This window comes from Cuculus canorus, chromosome 1 (genome assembly GCF_017976375.1).
Source record: "Cuculus canorus isolate bCucCan1 chromosome 1, bCucCan1.pri, whole genome shotgun sequence".
NCBI classification, from domain to species: domain Eukaryota; kingdom Metazoa; phylum Chordata; class Aves; order Cuculiformes; family Cuculidae; genus Cuculus; species Cuculus canorus.
Window position 1 is genome coordinate 71883074 of NC_071401.1, and position 20759 is coordinate 71903832.

At 38.2% G+C, this 20759-nt stretch overlaps 1 protein-coding gene across 3 annotated transcripts in view; it reads right to left on the minus strand.

Annotated features, from left to right (window-relative positions):
• Nucleotides 1-20759, minus strand: part of ASMTL (acetylserotonin O-methyltransferase like) — a 31164-nt gene that overhangs the window by 7415 nt on the left and 2990 nt on the right. For 2 of the 3 annotated variants that reach the window (XM_009565971.2, XM_054056706.1), the window contains exons 3-12: nucleotides 19483-19530; nucleotides 18819-18883; nucleotides 16773-16834; nucleotides 14614-14722; nucleotides 9277-9703; nucleotides 5915-6077; nucleotides 5143-5327; nucleotides 2172-2301; nucleotides 940-1083; nucleotides 271-393 (exon numbers count right to left, since the gene is read on the minus strand). In XM_009565971.2, the coding sequence (XP_009564266.1) occupies nucleotides 271-393; nucleotides 940-1083; nucleotides 2172-2301; nucleotides 5143-5327; nucleotides 5915-6077; nucleotides 9277-9703; nucleotides 14614-14722; nucleotides 16773-16834; nucleotides 18819-18883; nucleotides 19483-19530 (1456 nt within the window). The remainder of the gene's footprint in view (nucleotides 1-270; nucleotides 394-939; nucleotides 1084-2171; nucleotides 2302-5142; nucleotides 5328-5914; nucleotides 6078-9276; nucleotides 9704-14613; nucleotides 14723-16772; nucleotides 16835-18818; nucleotides 18884-19482; nucleotides 19531-20759) is intronic. The other variant, XM_054056707.1, reaches the window with a different exon arrangement.

Consider the following 20759-nt stretch of genomic DNA (forward strand, 5'->3'; position numbering starts at 1 on the left):
AAAAGACTGGGCATAGCCTAGAGATGATGTAGTTCTATGTGAAGTCTGCAACAACAGTACGGGCTTATTTTATATAGTTTTACCAGCAGCTTTGTTTCCTTTTTTTTATTTAGTAGATACTACCATAATTCAAGCATTGACATTCGAGCAAAGACTACTACGATTGGTCAGAAAAATATGATTTTTTTTAATATGAACTTGTTATGATTACTCACTATATTTTATGCATTAACATGCACTTTTAAGTCTACAAGATGAAAAAAAACTTACCTGGTTTACAAAGAGCTGATATCTTGCTTAACAGCAAATGTATCTTTTCATCAGGCCAATCATGAAGAACACGTGAAAGGATGTAAAGATCTGCTTCTGGAAGACTATCCTTGAAGAAGTCGCCTGTTGGAAAGCAGAATTAGTACATTCATATAGAAACCACAAGGTACATTCCTACACAAGCTTCAGCAGAGGTAAAGAAAGAAACAAGAATGAACAGGTACAGGGATGCACAGATTTGCAGGTAAAGAAAGTGTAGTTAAAGAAAAGACAGATCACAGGTAAGAATTCTGTAACATAAAAATGCAGAGAAAGCCTAAAGTAACGAAGAAGAAAAAGTCCTTTGTAGCCACCATGTTGATCCTGCCTGGAAAAGAAAAGCTTAAGACAAGACTATGCAGCTTCTACTCCCAGCAGTACTCAAAACTATCTAATTCTTACTTCTTTATTTATCTGCATTCTTCAATCATAACCGGTTTGTTTATTTCCCCACAGGCTTGAGAAGTACAATGTTCCCATCTAGCATAGGTGAGCTTACTTTTCCCTGTACTAAGACACATGTTTGCGCCTAGAGCAGTGTAATGCACCATTTTCTGCAGGAAGAGAGCCTGCTCTGTGCTCCAGGATAACAGGAAAAGAAAAAAAAAAAACAACCCGTGTTACATTTACCTGATACAAATGTCACTGGAGCTGTGTGTTGTCCTGAAGGCTGAAAGTAAGAGGTGTTTGCAATGACTTCTGGAAGGTCAAATACTGTGACCTTGAGATTTGGGTATATTCGTACTAATTCATGAGCCAGAGCTCCCGTGCAACCTGTTTAAAGTTGAAAGAAGATAAATGAAGTCTTTTCTTCCAGGATTTGTTGACATTTTTTTAAAGACAAGGCTGTATAGAATGGTTAAAGAGACATCAAATTAGAATTAGATGTAGACAGTCAGCTCCACAATTAACATGGGCAATAGCACTTCCCAGTGGATATAGCAATGCTTTAAAGCTTGGGGAACATAGGCATGACTCTTTACTGTCATAGAATTGCTAATATGACCTTTGATACCAATACCTCAGGTTTTTTTTTTTTTTTGCGGGGGGTGGTGGAGGTGGTGGAACATCATTAATGAAAGGGCAAGGACTTTAATTTGTGGATGAAAAGCACTAGAACTATTTACCATTTACAAAGCAGTCATATATGAAGTTTGATACTTTCCAGCTTGGTGAAGGACAGGGATAGTAAAGTCTTGGGAGTCTCTGTACCAGTACTGTGTTAATTCCTCTGCCATGCTGTCCACCTACCCAGGCACTAAGTGTTCTTCCTTCAGCAGATCTTGCCCTACATAATAACACTCTCTCTGTACAACTCCTAGCACAGCATAACAAGAAGAGTTTCCTCAGATGTATCATTGGTCTTCACCATTTTGGGGGTCATCTTAGAGCTTGATTAAAATAAAATACGAAACACAAATACACTCTAAAGGAATCCATCCCTTTTGTTCTAGCAGTATAGTGTTTCGAGTCTGACACCCCAAAACAGGATTCATAAATAAATCCATTACTTTTGAAAATTTTGGACCTGCCAAAGGACAGCAACAACACAGACAATGAAGCTCCCAGCCCAATATTCTATCAGCAGAGCCACAAACCATCTTTTCTGTGCTGAGCTATGTTTCACTACGTAACTGGCTGTGACAAATATTTACTTAGTTCAAACTACTCAAATACCATTTAATTAACACTGCTTTCAGTTAACTGCACTCAGCTCTTTTATTCTGACATTACCAGAAAAACAGTAGACTATATTATTGCAGTTCTAGCTAAAAAACATACATAAGCTTAAGCAATAAAATATGGAACTGAAATCAACCTCTTCCCATTAGTATGTATACCAGTTAAATTACAGGCAATACCTCCTAAATCACAAGCAGATTTAAACTGTGAAAGATCAAATGCTGTAGCCACGTCTTTTGCTGTCAGATGGGCAATGCTGTGCATGGCAGCCATAAAACGTTGCGTCACCTCTTGGCTGTGATAATAGTCCTAAGAAAGGGAAAAAAGCACAGTAACTGAGGCTTATTTTTATTACTTAAATATAACTATGTACAAGCAATGTGCACACCATTAACATTAGAATTGTAAAATGAAGAGATAAGTTAAAAGTGCATTGACTGTGGGTTTTTTTTCATCCAAATCCTTTGCTGTTTCACTGTATTGACAAGCAGATTTTTATATCTTCTCCAAAATTCTGATGACACAGATATCTTTTGCAGCACATCTCAAATGACATACAGTTGTCTGGTTTGAAACTGGTCTTGGTGGTGTCACAAGGGCTATTAAATTCAATATATCTGCCCCCTGAAGATGGAGCAGCACAGCAGGAAGAAGGGATAATCCAAAAAGTGCTTTTTAAAGAAATACTGTGTCTTTGATATACATTCACTTACACATTTGCTTCACAGCAAGATGTCTCTAGATTTTAAACTGTTTGAAAGGACCGCTGAATTTTTTTTCTCCAGTCTTCTAAAGCGTTAAGTGTTCCTTCTTCTTCTTGAGGTACTCAATTGTTTTCATTTAATTCTGACATCTATCTTTCCATGATGCCGAAATAACTAGATGATTGAACCAAAACTTAAACCAGAAACATTAAAGCTTATACTGGGGTTGGTTTTTTTTTTTTGGTTTTTTTTTTTTTTCAATTAGGTAAGAAGCAAGCATTCAGCACCAGATCATAATGCCTTTACTTTTGAAATTATATATAAGCATGAGTCCCTTTATGGCTTACTTCCACTTTATGGTAACTGTAAAGCCAGACATAACCAATGAAGTCTGTATGAAAGTATCCCCAGGTTGTGTATGGATAGTGCCATGGCCAGCCCATAAATTCTGCTTGGACGTACTCTTATGTATACATATGGAGCCCAGGCCTGAAGTGTTAGTGAATCCTGTCACAAGCATCACCCAGGCAAACTCAAGTTGGTAATCCAGATGTTTATCAAAGGATGAGATCCAGTTCAACTACATTAGAACACTTACTTTGCACATAAATTTAAGAATCTACTGCAGCAGCTACCCCAAAGCAAAATACCTAAACCCCCTTTAAAATAGCCTTTGAAGGATTCCTAAAAGAGGTCCACCAATAATCTAGGTACTAACATTAGGCTAACAGGACCTTCTTAAGCCTCCAACATCCCTTATTTCTTTCCACTAACCGTATATATGGAAGTAAACATCTCCTTTAAGAAATTGGCTTCATCAGCATCTGGAAGTTAAGTACAAAATAAGAATCTCGGGATGTAGTCTGAAGTACACTTTAAACCAGCACTGCTGTCAGAGAGGAGTCCTGACATTCTTCTGCTCACTCTACTAGTGCTCTCCTTAAATGCACACATATTTATGCCCCTCAACCTGCTTCACCAGGTGGATAATTGACAAGTTAAGCTAGTTAGAACTTCAAGTGATTCTCCAGTCTGATCATATCCGTCTGGGCTGGCATTGGAAAAGGAATGCTACAGAGATGGAAACACATGGAGGCAAGGATTGAAGTTCTTATCAGCAACATATACCAGCTTGAAGCATATAAAAAACTACAAACCTTCATAAAAGAGACTGAATCCCTTCTCCACTGCAACACCACAAAGCAACTGTGAAAACAGCTTTGATTACACAGTCAGCACTGACTGAACTTGATGCACATCAGTACCAGGTGACTGACATCCAATAAAGAACGAGTGCATGTGTGATAAGGTACTACCTAGTGTTATAAAAAGGCAGTATAAATGTAAATTAACCAGGCCCAGAGGTTGTTCTCAGAGTGTCTTGGCTGGATGGACAACACTTCAGCCAGAGAATTTTTGTCAGCACTCAAACATATAGAGGATAATTATATGTATGAGGTCCAACACACAAAATAAGACTGCACCTGTAACTCCTTTTATTTATTAAGAAAATCAGCTATGATCACCTTCAAAATAGTTTCCTTCTGAGTTGACACACAACTGCATACAATACTGCCAATGTTCAAAACAATTCCACAGATTGTTTTCTGAAAGGCTGTTGAAATATCTGGTTTTGCTTTCACATCTGCTGACAAAAAATGAGTTTTGTTGATCACGGATCTCTGGAATCTCTTCACCATAGGCCTCAATCAATAACTGAAAAGTTTCCACTGCAGATTTCTTGAGTTTCACAAGAAACTTGTTCTTAAGTCTGTTCACTCCTGCACACCAACATTTTCTGACTGAGGGCAAGAAAACACCTCTATTTGAATGCATGTCAACTAACACTGAGTGAAGAAATAGAGTTGAGCCTTGTCTCACTGTGACAGAATCACAGAATCACCAGGTTGGAAAGGACCCATTGGATCATCAAGTCCAACCATTCCTAACACTTCCTAAACCATGTCCCTCAGCACTTCATCCACCCGTTCCTTAAACACCTCCAGGGAAGGCGACTCGACCACCTCCCTGGGCAGAGGTGACAGGTTAGAACATGTTCTAGAACCATCTCTTTGTCTCTCCCTTCCCACTCTTGGTGCCTGAGTTAGAGTTATTCTTGTTTTTTTGTGTTGGACTTCAGGCGTCTGTGTGTATATATATACACACGTATGTACACATGTATGCACATGCATGGTATATATCTACATACACATGTGTGTGTATATATATATATATATAAAAAAAAATTACAGCATATTCTGTGATTGCTCTAGCACTTTAGAACCTGATGTTGAAGGGAGTGGAAGTCAGAGACTAGCAAGTTGCATTGTGTTTCCACCATTTCTGAGAGTGATCAACTTCCTTAGGCAGCTCAGTCTCCATTTGCACCTAGATCAGTTCTGGACTCCTCACAGCAAGTTTTGATACTAGTAAGAGTTTACATTACCTTAAACAAATCATCTGCTTTTTTCCCAAATGCTCGATGGTTCTGCCTGCTTCCTTCTTTGACAGCTGACTCCAAGTTTGTGAAGAGAGGCCAAAGGTGGTCATTAGAGTGGATAATGTAGCCATAAAGTGAGTATTCACCATCTGAAGTCAGGTAGGTATTTGCTGAATCTGTATTACTGTAACCTTATGGGAAGAAAACAATTGTAACAATTGTTTCAGTATTTTACAAACTGTCATTTAAAATCTGAAGGCACCATTTCCTGCACAGCTATTAAAGAGCTAGCAAACCCTGATCTTAGGATTGTATTATTTTTTGTGTAGAGATTTCTATGAAATAATTCTAAACATCTCATTCTTAAAGGAGTTTTTCTGCTAGACAGCTTTCCAGCCACTCTTCCCCAAGCCTGTAGTTTTGCATGGGGTTGTTGTGACCCAAGTGTAGATGTATCATCCGAGCTATTAAGCTGCTCCCTGAGACTGCCGATGTAACTTTCTCTTAGAAACTGGGCTGGTACTATGCCCAGAGAGTAAAAGCAATGTAAAGATTCCTCAGAGAAGACCTGAATTTATCTGTTAGATAAAGCCTGCCATCAAATGAAACAATTCCAGCTACTAATACTGAAAGCAAAGATGCAACAATCCATTCCCTTTTCCCCAAATCCAAGTTACCCACAATATCAAGTCAGACTTTCTGACTTCCAAAGCATTTCTTCCACTACTGCACGTCTTTCAGTACTACATACAGTTGTGGGGGAGAAGAAATTAGTCACCTTGTGTTGTTTTCTCCAGTAATCCAAGAGCAGCACATGCATCCAGGAGTCTTTCTGTTCCACACACAGAGGTTCCAATCTCATTTGCAATATTCACAGCCTTTAGTGGACCTTTATCTTTCAGATGATCAAAGATCTTCAGCTTAGAAGCTACAAACAAAGCCTACGTATAGGATAAAAATTGTTAGCATGCTGTGTTTAAAAGACTGCAACTAAGAAACAAAAGTACTGTACGTTTTGCTTAGAATTATTCTACACAACTACTGTTCTTGAAGAAGTGCGAGACACTTTAACAAAACTTGTAAAAATAGCTATGATACATTTCCTTCACTCTAAGAGTTTCATTATCTTAGCCAAGTAAAGGAATTTTGAACAGACGTGTTTGGGAGAGAAGGGAACTCAATATTCTGCAACACAGCCTACAGATTTTATAGGAAGACCATTTCTTTATTCTGATATTTAGCATATACCCATCTATAAGCTTATTCTGTAAGGTCAAAAATTGTTGAGCATCTGATCCCATGCCAGAAGATCAAATTAAATTTGATTTTCCCAAAATGAAAGGAACTGAAAAGCTCCACTACAGCAGTGTAAAAGCTTCAGTTGCTATAATACTGATCTTTGTTTCATAAAAATTAAGGGGAAAAAAAAAAAAGACAACTTCAGAGCACAACTGTACTACAGGCAGACCTTAGGACATGTACATATAGAATGAGGAAGATAACAGCTAGTGCCTGATGAAAAACCTATGGACAAAGCAGCTGTGCAAGTTGAAAAACTTAACTGAACTTGTATAGATATGCTAACTACACCAAAGAGGAAAGATAACACTGTGTGATGAGATATAACTCTCCATTTGAAATTAATTTTTAATTCTGCAGTTTCAGTAACTGAAACAGCTAAAGCACCTAAAACCCAAGGAACTTATGTAGAACACAAGAGTCAAGACACACAGACACCACAGAATCCATTTAATTGCAACTGCAGGTAACTCAGGCAGTTGGACTAAATGATAGTTGTAGGTCCCTTCCAACCAAAATATTCTATTCTACGGCAGTCAAGGAAGAAAAAAACCCGAATTGACATCCTATTAAAAAAAAAATTAAAAGAGAAAAATCAATTAACTTTGAGAAAGGTCTGCTACTGCATACCTATATATCTTATCATCTTCATTCTCTTTTCACAGTTTCCTCTGTTATTTTAACAAGAATGTATATCTGGGATTTATTATAATCCAGGCTTTCACAATACTGAGCCAATTTCATCTACTCTACAGCTATTTGGCTTCCAAGATCTGCCCAGCCTTTGGACTGACACTGCCTAGAAACTGTAAGAAGAGGAAGGAGAAGATGAGAAGATAGGGTTAAAAGCGTGGCCAATTCAAATAACTTTCTAGCATTCTGTAAGTCTCACTTCAAGGAGGGAAGAAAAAAATATCAGAAGAAAAAGGGAGGTCTGAGTACAGATCAGTCTATGCAAATTCAGAACATACTGAGTTTGAGAAAGTATGATTTAACTCTGATCCCCTCCTCTTCTGCAAGAGCAGCTGTTCAGAGTAAAACAGGTGGCAGTATCTTTACCTGCAGGATATTTCATTCTGCTTTATGAAGTTCTTGAAACAACACTCAAGGAGCAAAAGAAAAGAGAATTTGAGAGTTTTTGTAAAATAAATGCTTTTGTGCTCTTATCTCTATTCTACAACTGGAGAGATGATGAGTTTTGTCAGGTCACAGGAAGCGTTCGTTGCAACTGGTAATTAATTTTACAAAGATCCAAGGAAGCCCTTAGGAAAAAAAAATAATCCTACTAGTTCAACATGACACTCAGCATTTCATACTATGACTTTACACTGGATTAGCATACAGAAAAACTTCTGCTTCTATTTAAATCCACCATTTTTCACTGCACAAACCCAAATGCAGCATCACATCACTGTAAACAGTGTACATATTGTGCAACAAAACGTTGACAAACATCCATATTACTTTTTGCATAAATTCAAGAAATCTTAAGCATCATCTCACTCATTTGAGAACATCAAAACTTGCTTCCTTTGGCTATACAAGGAAGTTCACAAATGCAGCAGTCTCAAGGCTGCTTTATTTCAAATATCTCAATACTGCTTTGCACGCCTGCAAGCAGCACACCCACAGATCTAGTGGCCACGCTGGTTTTCCTTCAGATCCGAATACACCTTTTGTTCCAGCAAAACCATTGTCCACTGTCTTGTGTTTTCCTCCATCCCCTCTCAAATTCGTTATATCTTTAGTTCCAGGTTTGTCATTTCACCACCACTTGAGCAGTTGTTTCACCTCTTTCTAAAACATGAATGACTTGGACATCAGTGATCTGCTAGAATGACTGGTGTTCATTTGTCCGTCACCTCCCTTTCACTACTGTCTTCACTGCTTTGGAACAGAAAACTTGGCAGCACTTAAAATGTCCAGCTACTCATTTCTCATCATACTTGGCTGCTACACAGAGCATGTGACCTGTTTGTAAGCTATTACGTCCATGTCTCCATCAGATACTGCATGGAGATTATCAGCTAAACATACGTGGGACACAAAACAGAGTATAAAAAAAAAATCTCCTTAATAGGGAACAAAAAAAATTAAGACCTTCCAGAGAATTCTAATGCTAAGCATTACAAGTTAGAAAAATAATATAATATATACGATTCTTGTCATAGTTTTAAGTCAGCTAAGTTAACCATATAAAATGTTTTCTTTGCAGAGTATATAAAGGTAAATTCCTGCTTGATTGTGCTCTTGTAATCGATTAAAAAAAATCTAATTCAGTAATTACTGAGAAATTGTGAAGTTGCCCTACAACATTTTACTTTACTTGTGGAGTAAATATTCCACTTCTGGAGTGACTGTTATTCTGAAGCCTCCTAATTACACCAGAACTTGAATCACTGATACAGCTAATGGAAGACAAATCATAGTCTTGCATTAACTGCATTTAATTAGACATGGCACATATGGGAAGCATGAAAGTTCCCTTTCCAGACACCCTGGAAGCACAATTGCACCATTCATACCCCAAAGTCTATCATGCAAAGACAAAAAAAATATTCTGAGGACTTTTCTTCACAAGAAAAAAAAAACATTTTTATCAAATGGGTAATTGACATTTTAAAGAACAGATAGAAACAAATTCCCAAACCCACTGTTTGCACTGCACCAGAAGTTTTAGTTATCTTAGATTCTCTGGCACTTCAGCAAGCCTTTTATACTAATTATTAATACATTCTTTACCCCATCTCAAGTATTTCACATTACCTGCTATATACTTAAGTCCAATGAAACAATCATATAATTCAGCAATGTAATGAATCGTTTTATTTTTTTTCTTACCTTTGACGCTCTAAACCCATCCATCAGCTCTAGAATTTTAGATGGGGATTTTGCTGCACTTTCTGACACTCCATTCTGATTTTCCAAAGGTACCATAAAACCAGTTCTGACACTAGAACTTGTTTCAGAATTGTAAATAGCTTCTGAGGAATACATCCCACTGCTGTCCAACTTACTAGCATCTTTATGCTCTGTGGAATTTGATGATTCACTTTCTCCATCACTTAGATTCTCAAAAGTGTCCACAGAAGGGATAGAGTCATACTTTTTATGTTGTATGTTATGTTTCAGAGGTGGATAGTACAATTCTGCTAGCTTTTTGCAGAAGTGATTCAGAGGAAATCCCACCACATTCAAGAAGTCTCCATGGACGTACTCAACTAGCATTCCACCGAGGGCCTGGATTCCATATCCACCAGCCTTGTCCCTGGGAAAGAGAAAGCAAAACCAACATATATCTAATTAAGGTTAAGAGTAAAGGTAAAATAGAACACAAATAATCCACCAGTACTGCAGAGTCTGCAATAAAAAGACTAGACTAGTGTACTCAAGTTATTGCTGGAATAAGTCTACTAGTTAGGATTAACACTTCAATTTATAAATCACAAGATAAATACAAAGATCAGTATTTCTATTTAAGGTGAATAGCCAAAGGTCTCTATACTTAGAATCACAGAATCACTAGGTTGGAAAGGACCCACTGGATCATTGTGTCCAACCATTCTTGACAATCCCTAAACCATGCCCCTCAGCACCTCACCAATCTGTCCTCCAGGGAAGGTGACTCAACCCCCTCCCTGGGCAGCCTCTGCCAGTGCCAAATGACCCTTTCCATGAAAATTTTTTTACTGATGTCCAGTCTGAACCTCCCCTGGCACAGCTTGAGGCCATTCCCTCTTGTCCTGTCCCCTGCCACTTGGGAGAAGAGGCCAGTTCCTTCCTCTCCACAACCTCCTTTCAGGTAGTTGTGGAGAGCAATAAGGTCTCCCCTCAGCCTCCTCCAGGCTAAACAACCCCAGCTCTCTCAGCCACTCCTCATAAGACCTGTTCTCCAGCCCCCTCACCAGCTTCGTTGCTCTTCTCTGGACACGCTCCAGAGCATCAACATCCTTCTTGTGGTGAGGGGCCCAGAACTGAACACAGCACTCAAGGTGCCGCCCCACCAGTGCCAAGTACAGAGGCAGAATAACCTCCCTGGACCTGCTGGTCACCCGTTTCTGATACAAGCCAAGATGCCATTGGCCTTCTTGTGCACCTGGGCACACTGCTGGCTCATGTTCAGTCAGCTGCTGATCACAACTTCCAGGTCCTTCTCCTCTAGTCAGCTTTTTAGCCAGACTTCTCCTAGTCTGTAGCACTGCATAGGGTTGTTGTGCCTCAAGTGCAGGACCCGGCATTTGGCCTTGTTAAACCTCATGCCATTGGTCTCAGCCCAGCGGTACAGCCTGTTCAGATCCCTTTGCAGAGCCTCCCTACCCTCCAGCAGATCCCGCTTCCACCCAGCTTAGTGTCATCTGCAAACTTGCTAAGGGTGCACTCAATGCCTTCATCCAGGTCATTGATAAAGACATTGAACACGGCTGGGTCCTGGTTTTCAGATGGTCCATAGTCACCTGAGCAGAAGGTAGCTCAGCTGACTGCAGTCAGACTGTGTTGCCAGAGGTTACCCAGCATTCTCCACATCCTAGCTACCGAAAAGGTAACAGCAAGAGTCACTGAGAAACAACATTGCCACTGGGCTACCCAGCTGGATACTAACCCTAGCTCTATTGCATAAGAAGCTGGAGGGCCTTTGAGAACATGTTAGCTCCAAAAGGAGCTGACAAAGAAGAAGACATCATAGAACACAAGCAATTGTAGTACCCACCTTGTGGATCTCAGTCATAGGAATAACTGAGGATCAGGAAGACAGGACTTACTCAGGGAGGAAAAACCTATTCAAATACAAAATCCACTAACAACCCTTTCAGCCCTCTCCAATTCTTGTGTAACCCTCTGAGATATAAGCAGAGCTGTGGATCACAATACTGTGCCATGCTAATACTAGCAGTTTGGCACAGGAATGTTATTTTCACAGAAAGTAACCTTGAAAATGTCATTTCTCTTTAGGTATAACTACGCAAATTTCACTGCAAGGAATGGAAATGCATATAGAGTGGCTGATAAGCTGCAATAGACTCAACAATTTTACAGTTCAGATTTAAGAACAAAGCAATTAGAAGCATGCTTACTACATGGCAGCACCAGATTCTGAAAGCCCAAGTCAGCAAGCTTTGAAACCAAAGGTCAGTCAGTCTCAAATCTCTTATCTGTAGATAGTATGGAGTTACGCAAACTGCTTGTGAACGAAGTTTACTGCGCAAAGAAGTTTGTAGGTTTTTCATCTTAAATTTGATCAGAACCAACTCTTTACATATGTAAAACTTATTCCTGGATTCCCTTTCTAATAGTCTTCTAAGGGAAACAGAAGATTCAGTTTCCCAGCAAATGGGATTTTTGAGTTGCTATAAACTAGGGAACGGGCTTTTTCCTTTAAGCACCATTGTATAGCTTTGTCATTGTTTAAATTATTCCTTCTTTTAGAACATACTTAAGACTTACACCATTTAAATTAGGATTATTCCAATGACTAAAAAGTCCTTTCATTTTTAAATGAAGCAGCAGTCCAGTAGGATGAAGTCAATCTGGTACATGGTGACAGGAAGGCAAAACCCACTGTGACCATCAAAAGCAGTGGTATCATTCTCCCAGCAAGGACATCAAAACAATTAGCCATAACTTATTTATTTTTATACAGAACTTTATATTCTAGCACTGGATCCTGAGTAGGATTCTCTGCTACAGGTACAGCTCCTAGTCCAAAAGCATGAAGCTATATAGTTAGTAAGAGTTCCATTGATTTTTCAACAAACGTCTTCCATGCTAAAATCCAGAATATCGCTATTTACACAGGTCTAAAACAGGTCTGGCTAATATAACTGGCTTTTGCAACTGGCAACTTTCATTAGCATAGCACTAACTTTAATACTTCACTTATTATGCATAGCATCAGCTAATTTGCATTATAATAAATGCAACTCATAATACATTTGCTATAGGTTTGAAGAAAAGAACTCTTAAGAGAAATCATACAAAGGAAGAAAGTTAGACATTCACATTCTACGTTTTATTACTTTATAGTTGAGTCTGAAACTGTATGGCCTCTGTAATCACCTCTTTGCCAGAAAGCAGTACTGTCTTTTGGTTTCATTGCCACCATTCAGAGCAGGGCTACCAAAACCCACATCCAGTCTTCAGACTGGAAGTTGTGAGCAGACACAGAGGAAGTTGTTCACAAGGGAAAGATTACAAAATAAAAACCTCGGTCAAAGAGGCTGGCAGAAACTGCCTACTCATCACACAAGTCCAAACCAGTCAGGATTACTACGGTCCAGATCTCTTTCTACAAAGCACAAGAAAAGAAGAAAGACCCTGCCAGAAGGCAAAAAGTCTTTAATTGGAAAAAGGAACAGGAATAAAACAGAAAGAGAAAGGCCATCTTTCTGTAGCCAAAATTCCTGAGGGTTTTTAGGGCCTCATCACAATCTGACTTGAGACAGTACTTTTTCCCTCCCTTGTACTTTAAGTCAGCTATGTAGTTTTAGAATTCGACTGTGTCCCAGTGACTGACTCTTATGCCAATTTTGTCCTTGCTATAAAAAGAACACAATCCAGTCCTCAACAGCATGGGTCAATTTTCTTTTATTTTTTCATGTGATTGTTAAGTCTTGTATGATTAAGTTGCCATTGCAATTGAACTGCAATAGTGTTTAAAGAAACCCAAATATACATAAATTTGTAACCAGTACAGGTGTCCACAGAGGAGAGGACAAAAAAAACCCCAAAGACAACCAAAGGAAAAAAAAACCCAAGAGAGACTTCTTACTGTTTTGCCAGACATATATGACAATATGACACTATATTTAGCAATTCCTTCAAAATGCCAGAGCAAATGCTTCCCTATCCTCAATTATATGAAGATTGATCGATTTCTGCTTCAGAAAGTAATGAAATATATTTTCTGAACCTTTGGTCCTTGAGAAACCCTTGATTCACACACCCTGTTTAGCAGAATAAACAGAATTAGCCAGCACTGCTCATGAGTGATTGTGCTGCAGCACAGCACTGCTGAAGTGCTACTTTCTTCTAGAGGAAATAATCAGAACATTTCAAAATATTTTTTGACTTTACATTCTTCCTAGAAATTCATTGTCATTTCTCCTTCAAACTGCAACTTTCTGATCAGCTGTATACTAAAGACCATCTTCCAAAAACCTAACTGGGAATTTTTCTTACAAACTGCATGCTTGCCAAAAGATTCTTCTCTGCATAATCCAATTTAGCTTTGGTCTCTAATAAGCTGGGAACCTTACATGTTCAGAAAGTATGCCTCATTTACACATCAGCACTTAAATAAATCCAAAGTCCACAGTGGTTCCTCTTTCCCCAGTAAAATAGGATTATATTGTTTTCTAGCACAAATAAGTGTAAAAAAAACCCCACAACAACTGATACTCTTTCACAGTCAGAACTGAAGTTACAGAGCCAAAAGTTTCACCTCTGATCACAAGATATGGAGTCCAGAGTGCTAATCATTGCCTGATTTGCCCTCATGAAGCTTGAGCTAACAAAAAGGAAAGGCAAATTCCATGAAGTCATAAACATTTCCTTAGGAGTACTAAGCATTCTATTCTTATCCTATTTGTTCTGGGGAATCAATGTTGTCTATAAGTAACTAGTATATCGTGAGGGTAGAGGAAACATAACTAAGCTAATTTTGTTGTAAGAACACATATAAGCTGGCCAGAAGAATAAGTGAAAAACAAATTGGTATTTCTTGTAACAGAGCAGTGCTATTTTGATAAACTAAATAAACCAAGTCCTAGTTTTTTTTCAGTAAATTTCTCCAATACCCTGATTATCCAATACTTGCTCTATTCACCTGTTTTATAATGAGAACCATACATTGTCTCAGGTATCCGAGCTCCCTGAATGGATTTGTTAACAGATATAATTGTATATTGCATGAGTGCTTGCTGTAATCCAGAGTATTTCAAAAGTCCTCACTTTTCAAATTTGTTAGGGTACTAAAAAGGTAGCTCACTTTCCCTGGAAGAATGATAGTTCTAGGTTAGAGGAACAGAACACCCGCCTTGAATCACCCATGCTATCATTTATCATATATACACATAGAAAAATTTCACAGAACAGAGGACAAAATGCTTTAAGCTAGTGGCTAGTAACATACTCTAAGGCCTGTTACTAAGTACTGTGCAACAGCTTCAGGGTCTTACTTACATTGGCTCACCACTATGAATGTACTCCCATAACAGCTCTTCAGACAGGTCAGAAAATTTTACTTTAGTCTCTTCATAGAAATTAGTGACTTCTGTCTCTAGCTGATTATCTACAGAAAGGGAGAGGTCTTATTAGAAACAGAAACTGTAGTTTAGAGAGCACATCATCTCAGTTTTATTTCAGTTCATGTTTATTTGATGTTTTTTCTTGGAAAAAATTAAAGATACTACACAGATTTATGAAACAATGAGCAGTGCTTTTCAGGAACAGTGGACTCAGCTTCCCCCCAAAAAGTAAAAGCTTGCATTTTCAAGCTCTGGAGTCCTATCTTGGGGCTAGCAGGTTGCTCTCCCTGTGCAGGATGCACTATTAAATTTATGCAGATGCTTATGCAGAGATATTTATGGACTGCTAGCATACACATTCAGCACTGAGGACTCTTTAAAAACACATCATAGTTAAACACATAGCTGTTATAAACGCTTGAATGTGACTGTGCAGCTGCATCTGTATTGTGGGCTCTGGCATCCAGCAGCCCCATCAGAAACCATCAGTGTCATTTTCATATCATCTCTCAAGAAATAAGATTATTTCAGACTTCGGTATCTAGAAGTGGCTGACAGAAGGCTAGAGGTGCAATACAGTACTGCACACCTGCGTGTGGACCCTGCTGCATGTGGTGCACCAGGAATCTGGTATCATTGCACAGGAAGGCTTTCTAAAAACATGTTCAGAAAAAGGAAACTGCCTTGCACAAATGAGTGCACACATTATGGATTATTAGTTCTCTCTACTTTTTCCTATGAAAATCAAGGTCAGCATCTCCAGTTACCCCCACTGCGATAGCACTGGAAATTCTAGGAGTAAGAAAGATTTACAGTACAGACCAAGGGAAGAACACTAACCAATGGCTAATGATAGTTTGAGATTAGTTCTATCGTTCTAATGGTGTTAATGTTGAAACAGCATTTAATGACCCAGATGAAATAAACAGTTGTTGCATATGAAGACAGATTACTATGTCTTTCAATATAGAAGGAAAAAAAACAATTGCCTCAAGATGAAATTTCCATCTGTAACATATGTGGTACTTAGCAACAGCACTGTAGTTATCAACCAAACCTAAAAATGTATTCTAGAAAACTTCCACCGATTACATCACTTGGGGAATATGCAGACTTATGGTATTTTTATTCATCTGAATATGATGCGGCTTAAATTCCTAAACTTCAAATGAGATGTGCTGTAATAGCATCAGCACTGCAGTTGTATGCACTTTTACTGTCTTCATAGAGTAAACAATGAAAGGCATTACTATTCTTGCTGGATTGCTCACAGGAACCCCTTGATAACGTTTTATTTATTTTGCAGCAGCTCTTTGTCCTGTAGTAGCATATTGGTAAGGGTACTGGATCATTGACATTACTTCTATTACAAAGATTAAGAGCAATCATTCCAGTAAAGATTAAAAGCTATAAATAATTTGTCTACAGAAAGGCTACATCCAATGAAATTTCAGAGAAATGTTCCTTGCATAAGTTACACTGAAAGAATATTGGCATAATTACTGGAGGAACCCAACACTCCTCAAACTATATTAATGGTACAGTTCTCATAAAAAGCACTTGCTTACTATATATTGATAAAGAACTCTGATTTATTGCTTGCTACTCTTCATTAAGAGTCTGAGGCATTAAGCTATTATGTTAGTCATCTCCTAAGAATGGGCTCTGAAGCTGTCCTTATTTACCAAAAAAATGAAGTAACTGCAGATACAGCAAGTGCTTGTATTCATTAGCTACTGTATATGAAACACAGCTATAAAGTTAAATACGGATCAGCTTCTGCTCAGACCCAGTCTGTAGTGCCTTACTTGAGTTTCATTTTGAATATCCCCACAATTTACATTGGTCTTTTAATTAAGCGCTCAGAAATAGCATTTCTAAAGTCTATTGTATTTTATCATACTCCTTCCTGTGTGGAAAATGAATACACTAAGAAATTTGGCTTTGGGGGGGGGGGGTAATTTAAATATATTCTTGATTAGAAAGCCAATTCAGATTACATATGAAATATTTCCATCCTGTTTCTTCACTTGTACAAGTCCTTATGAAAATATTTTTAATGAAAATACTGGGTTTTGATAAAATGATGTGTACCTTTACTGCTGCAATGTATAATAGCCACTCCTGTGAACACACTGTGTTCTTTTCCATTCAACCTGTCAGAGAAAAAATGTGCATTAAGCAATAGTTTTATGCGATCTATCATGTGCAAAGGTGTTCCACATGATTATGTTACCACATCCTGAAAACAGATTCTTATATTAATATATCACTTGGTGGCTCTGACATGTACGCTAAATAATTAAAATCTATTTTTTTAATTTCAGCATAGGCAAAAAGACAATGGCAAAACAAAGAGTACTACCAAGAGATTAATTCAGTTCAAGTTTCTGAAATCCCAGAAATAGTGATGCCCACAATTTGGAAAAGCAGCCCATGGCATCAGCTTACTTGCAGGTCATAGGCAGAAGTGACTGCTTGATCTGCATAAGAAAAAGCCAATCAGCATAACTACTGCCATTAAAGGCACCTTCACTAAAAGGTGGCAATCAAGACCTATGTGATGCAACTTCAACTAAACAAGGGACAGGCAACTAGAGCTTACTTACTCACTTCATCCAGACTGGCCCCCAGGGATTCCATGGCAAAACAGAGTAACATGCAGATTGTAGAGAGCCTCTAGTCGCTCTTACCCACACCTATGTGCTCTTTCTTGTAGTGGCTCCACAGCGCCACGCTGTGGCCCATTAATTGTAAGGGCTTTATGAATATAATGTGTAAACAACGGAAATATAATAAATAGCATGAGAACTTGAATCTTTGAAGAGACTAAATGAGCAATGGTCTCCTATTGATCAGCCAGGCTGTTACATCTCACATTCTTACTATTCCCTACCAGATTCCATATAGTTAATTTTCAGATGAAACACTAAGCAAAAATCGTAATCTAACATCTTAGCTATAGGCATATTTATATCTTGTCTGCATTTTTTCCTGATCCTATAGAAAAAAATTAAAAGGAGCTATAAAAAACTAAGTTTTAAGTGCATTTCATATCCATGACTCAGAGACTGACTTACTGAACTTAAAATAAAAGGCCAAAACGTGCGTTAGAAGCAGACTATGCTCTGTAAAAAACCAAAACAAAACAACAAAACCCCCCCAAAAAGTACTACATTTGCACTAACCAAACTTGGCATGATTTCAAGCAAAAACAGTTGCAAAATCTCTTGCCAGACAGATTCGCTTTGGAATCTCCTACTAATAACATTCTGCTGTTGTTTTATTGATTTATTTATTTTTTAAGACTACTGCTTTAAAGGTAGTAACATGCCACAAAGGATCAAAAATCCAGCCACTTGTATTTTGTCCTTAGGAGATGCCTCAGTTAGAATATGAACTGGTAAAACAACCAGTGCACCGTTGCTGTATTCCCCTCACAATACAGAAGTTTGACTAGTGGATTCATCACATCTTGTCCTTCACAAAGAAGGTGACCACAAGTTATTTAGTTGATATTCCTTGGAAAAAAAAAAAAAAAAAACAAAACCAAAAAAACCAAAAAGAGTGCTACAAGGTAACATTAAGCTTGTAGGGAAAATTATACTTCAGGAAAAAAAGCAGTTCAAAAAAACATCAGCCCTCCAACCACCAAGAGCACTGATGAAAGCAGATATTTCTTCCTCAGTTAAATTACAGATTAATATGTGTCTGTGAACACATATCACCATGTATTTTCTTGTATATTCAATATTCTTCCATCCAATACCAAGCCTCAAACCATTTCTATAATGGTTCTGTCCTCCTTCCCATCACGACTTCTCTCATCTCCCCTTCCTGTACCAGCTAAAGCATACATACAGCCTTGTGATAAGTGACTCTGAAAACTAATCTGAACAAACCCAAAATGGTTCATTATGTTCCTGATCAGCTTCTTAAGGTAAAAGGGCAAGGGAAAGCACCTGGTGGATAACAGAAAAGGAGGTCTAACTCTTTCAGTGGCAGAATTGGCTTACACTGTTTAAAAATGACTGAAAAAAATTGAGTCTGTGGAAGTCTTAATTTACATCAAGGAATATGTATGGCTCCTTTTAAGACAGCTTAGTACACACATTTGGAATCTTACTTAAAACTACATACTTCGACAGCATCCTATACGCATCTTGTTTATCAACTGGTTTCTCCAGGATCTGCTCATCCACAGTCTAAAATAAAAAGACAGAGTGAGTGCGCTGCTTTTTCTTACTTTCCAGAAACAGAGGTCTGAAATGACATCAACTACGGTTTCAGTCAAGACTTCAAGGATGAGTTTATTGAGTAGAGCAGAAGGCGCAGATGCTTTGGTAGAACAGGTAATTTAGTGTCAAGCACATAATGAGTGAAACACTGAGTGCAAAACGGTATTTCAACTCTTTCTGTCCTTAATCACACAACACCCTCTCTGTGGAAAGGATAGGTATAAAGTGATGCCTGCTACAAGGCAGGACACTGAACAGTCCACATGATCTGGACTTCCTGACAGTCAATAATGGCCTGATTTGCATTACATACCAGAGGATCCAAGGCAATACTTAGGCAATACTAGTGACTCTGCAAAGACAGCAGCAAGGCTTCTAGCACTCTGTACCAAAAATTGCCTTGTTGGGAAAACCCCCTAAAACCTACACCCAAAATATGCATCATGTTTCAAGTATAACTCCTCAGTCAGGACAATTTTCAAGCTTTAACTTTAAACCTAAAGACACAAATATTTTCTACACTTATCATAAATTAAGACAGCGCTAAACCACATGAGACTTCTTACCACAATAGTGTCTGCTCCTATGACAACATCAGGTGTTCTCAGGTGTTTCTGCAAAGGCACAAAGAAAGATAATATTTCTTAAAAGAGGTAGAAACAGCAAAGCCTTCTAAAAGTTAAGGTAAGAAAACATAAGTTTGCTGGTTTACTGGTAGGGTTCTGTGCTGACCTGAAAACAAGACACTGTCTCCTTTTGCACAGTTTACAAACTATTAACCATTTACATCACGAGAAAAGAGAGGGAAACAGGAGGCTTGAGCAGACCAGTCTCAGATCACAATGTTGCCCAAACATGTTACTGATGAACAAATGCATTCGGTAAAGAACTGCATTTTCAAAGGTCAACCTGATCTTCAAGATGGCAGAAAGTTCCTTTATAGGAAGTACCCTGTGTATGGAAGCCAGAGTACAGCATCGAAGCCCTCTAGAATCATTTATCCAAGCAAAGTTTTGCTGAAAGAAACCCCTTTCTTTAGCTATGCTTTGCTTCTCTCTCAAAAGGGAATACATACAGTCCATGAGTTTTGATTTACTTGCACATTATAAAGTTTATAGTTATCATTTAACATGGCAAGACAATAAACTTACAGGTAACTGTGATCATTATATTAAAAACTTTGCAAGGAGGTGATCCTTTTATAGAAAGGCTGTTGATGTGTTTTAAATAGTAGAACTAATTAAAGTTACCACTGAAAAAACCCAGCATGAAGAAGCATTTTGAAATCCACTGAACTCGCTTTACAACCAGCACAGTGTTTTGCAAAGAAGGCCCAATGCAAGTCAGTTAGCACAGTTGGGTTTAAAATCCACTCTTCCTCATGTCATACAGTTCTCTGTAAAAAAGTCAATGGATACCTGGGTAACGATTTACAGTGGAGATCATGTAATATTTGCTTTGAAGAATGGGGACATCTGGCAACATTGTTGGTTTAACATGGTCCACATTCCTTTTCTGCCATCAGTATAGGTTCAACAAACATACTCCTCTCTTACAGAGCTATGTTATTAAGAAATTATTATGGTACATTTGGCAGGATCTAATCAGCTAGACTTCTAAGTAGGTTCTGGTAGAGAACAGCTTTATAGGCTTAAACACAATGATCACAGCCAAGGGCAGAAGTCAAATATGCCACTGATGGTGTAAGTTGTACCAAAGGTTCTGATAATATTTAGGATAAAAAATGGATGCCTTGACTACAGAACCTGAAATCACACCAGCTTCTCCCTTCCTATAACGAAATGGCTTGTTTCTCTGTCCATAATGCTTTAAAATACAATGT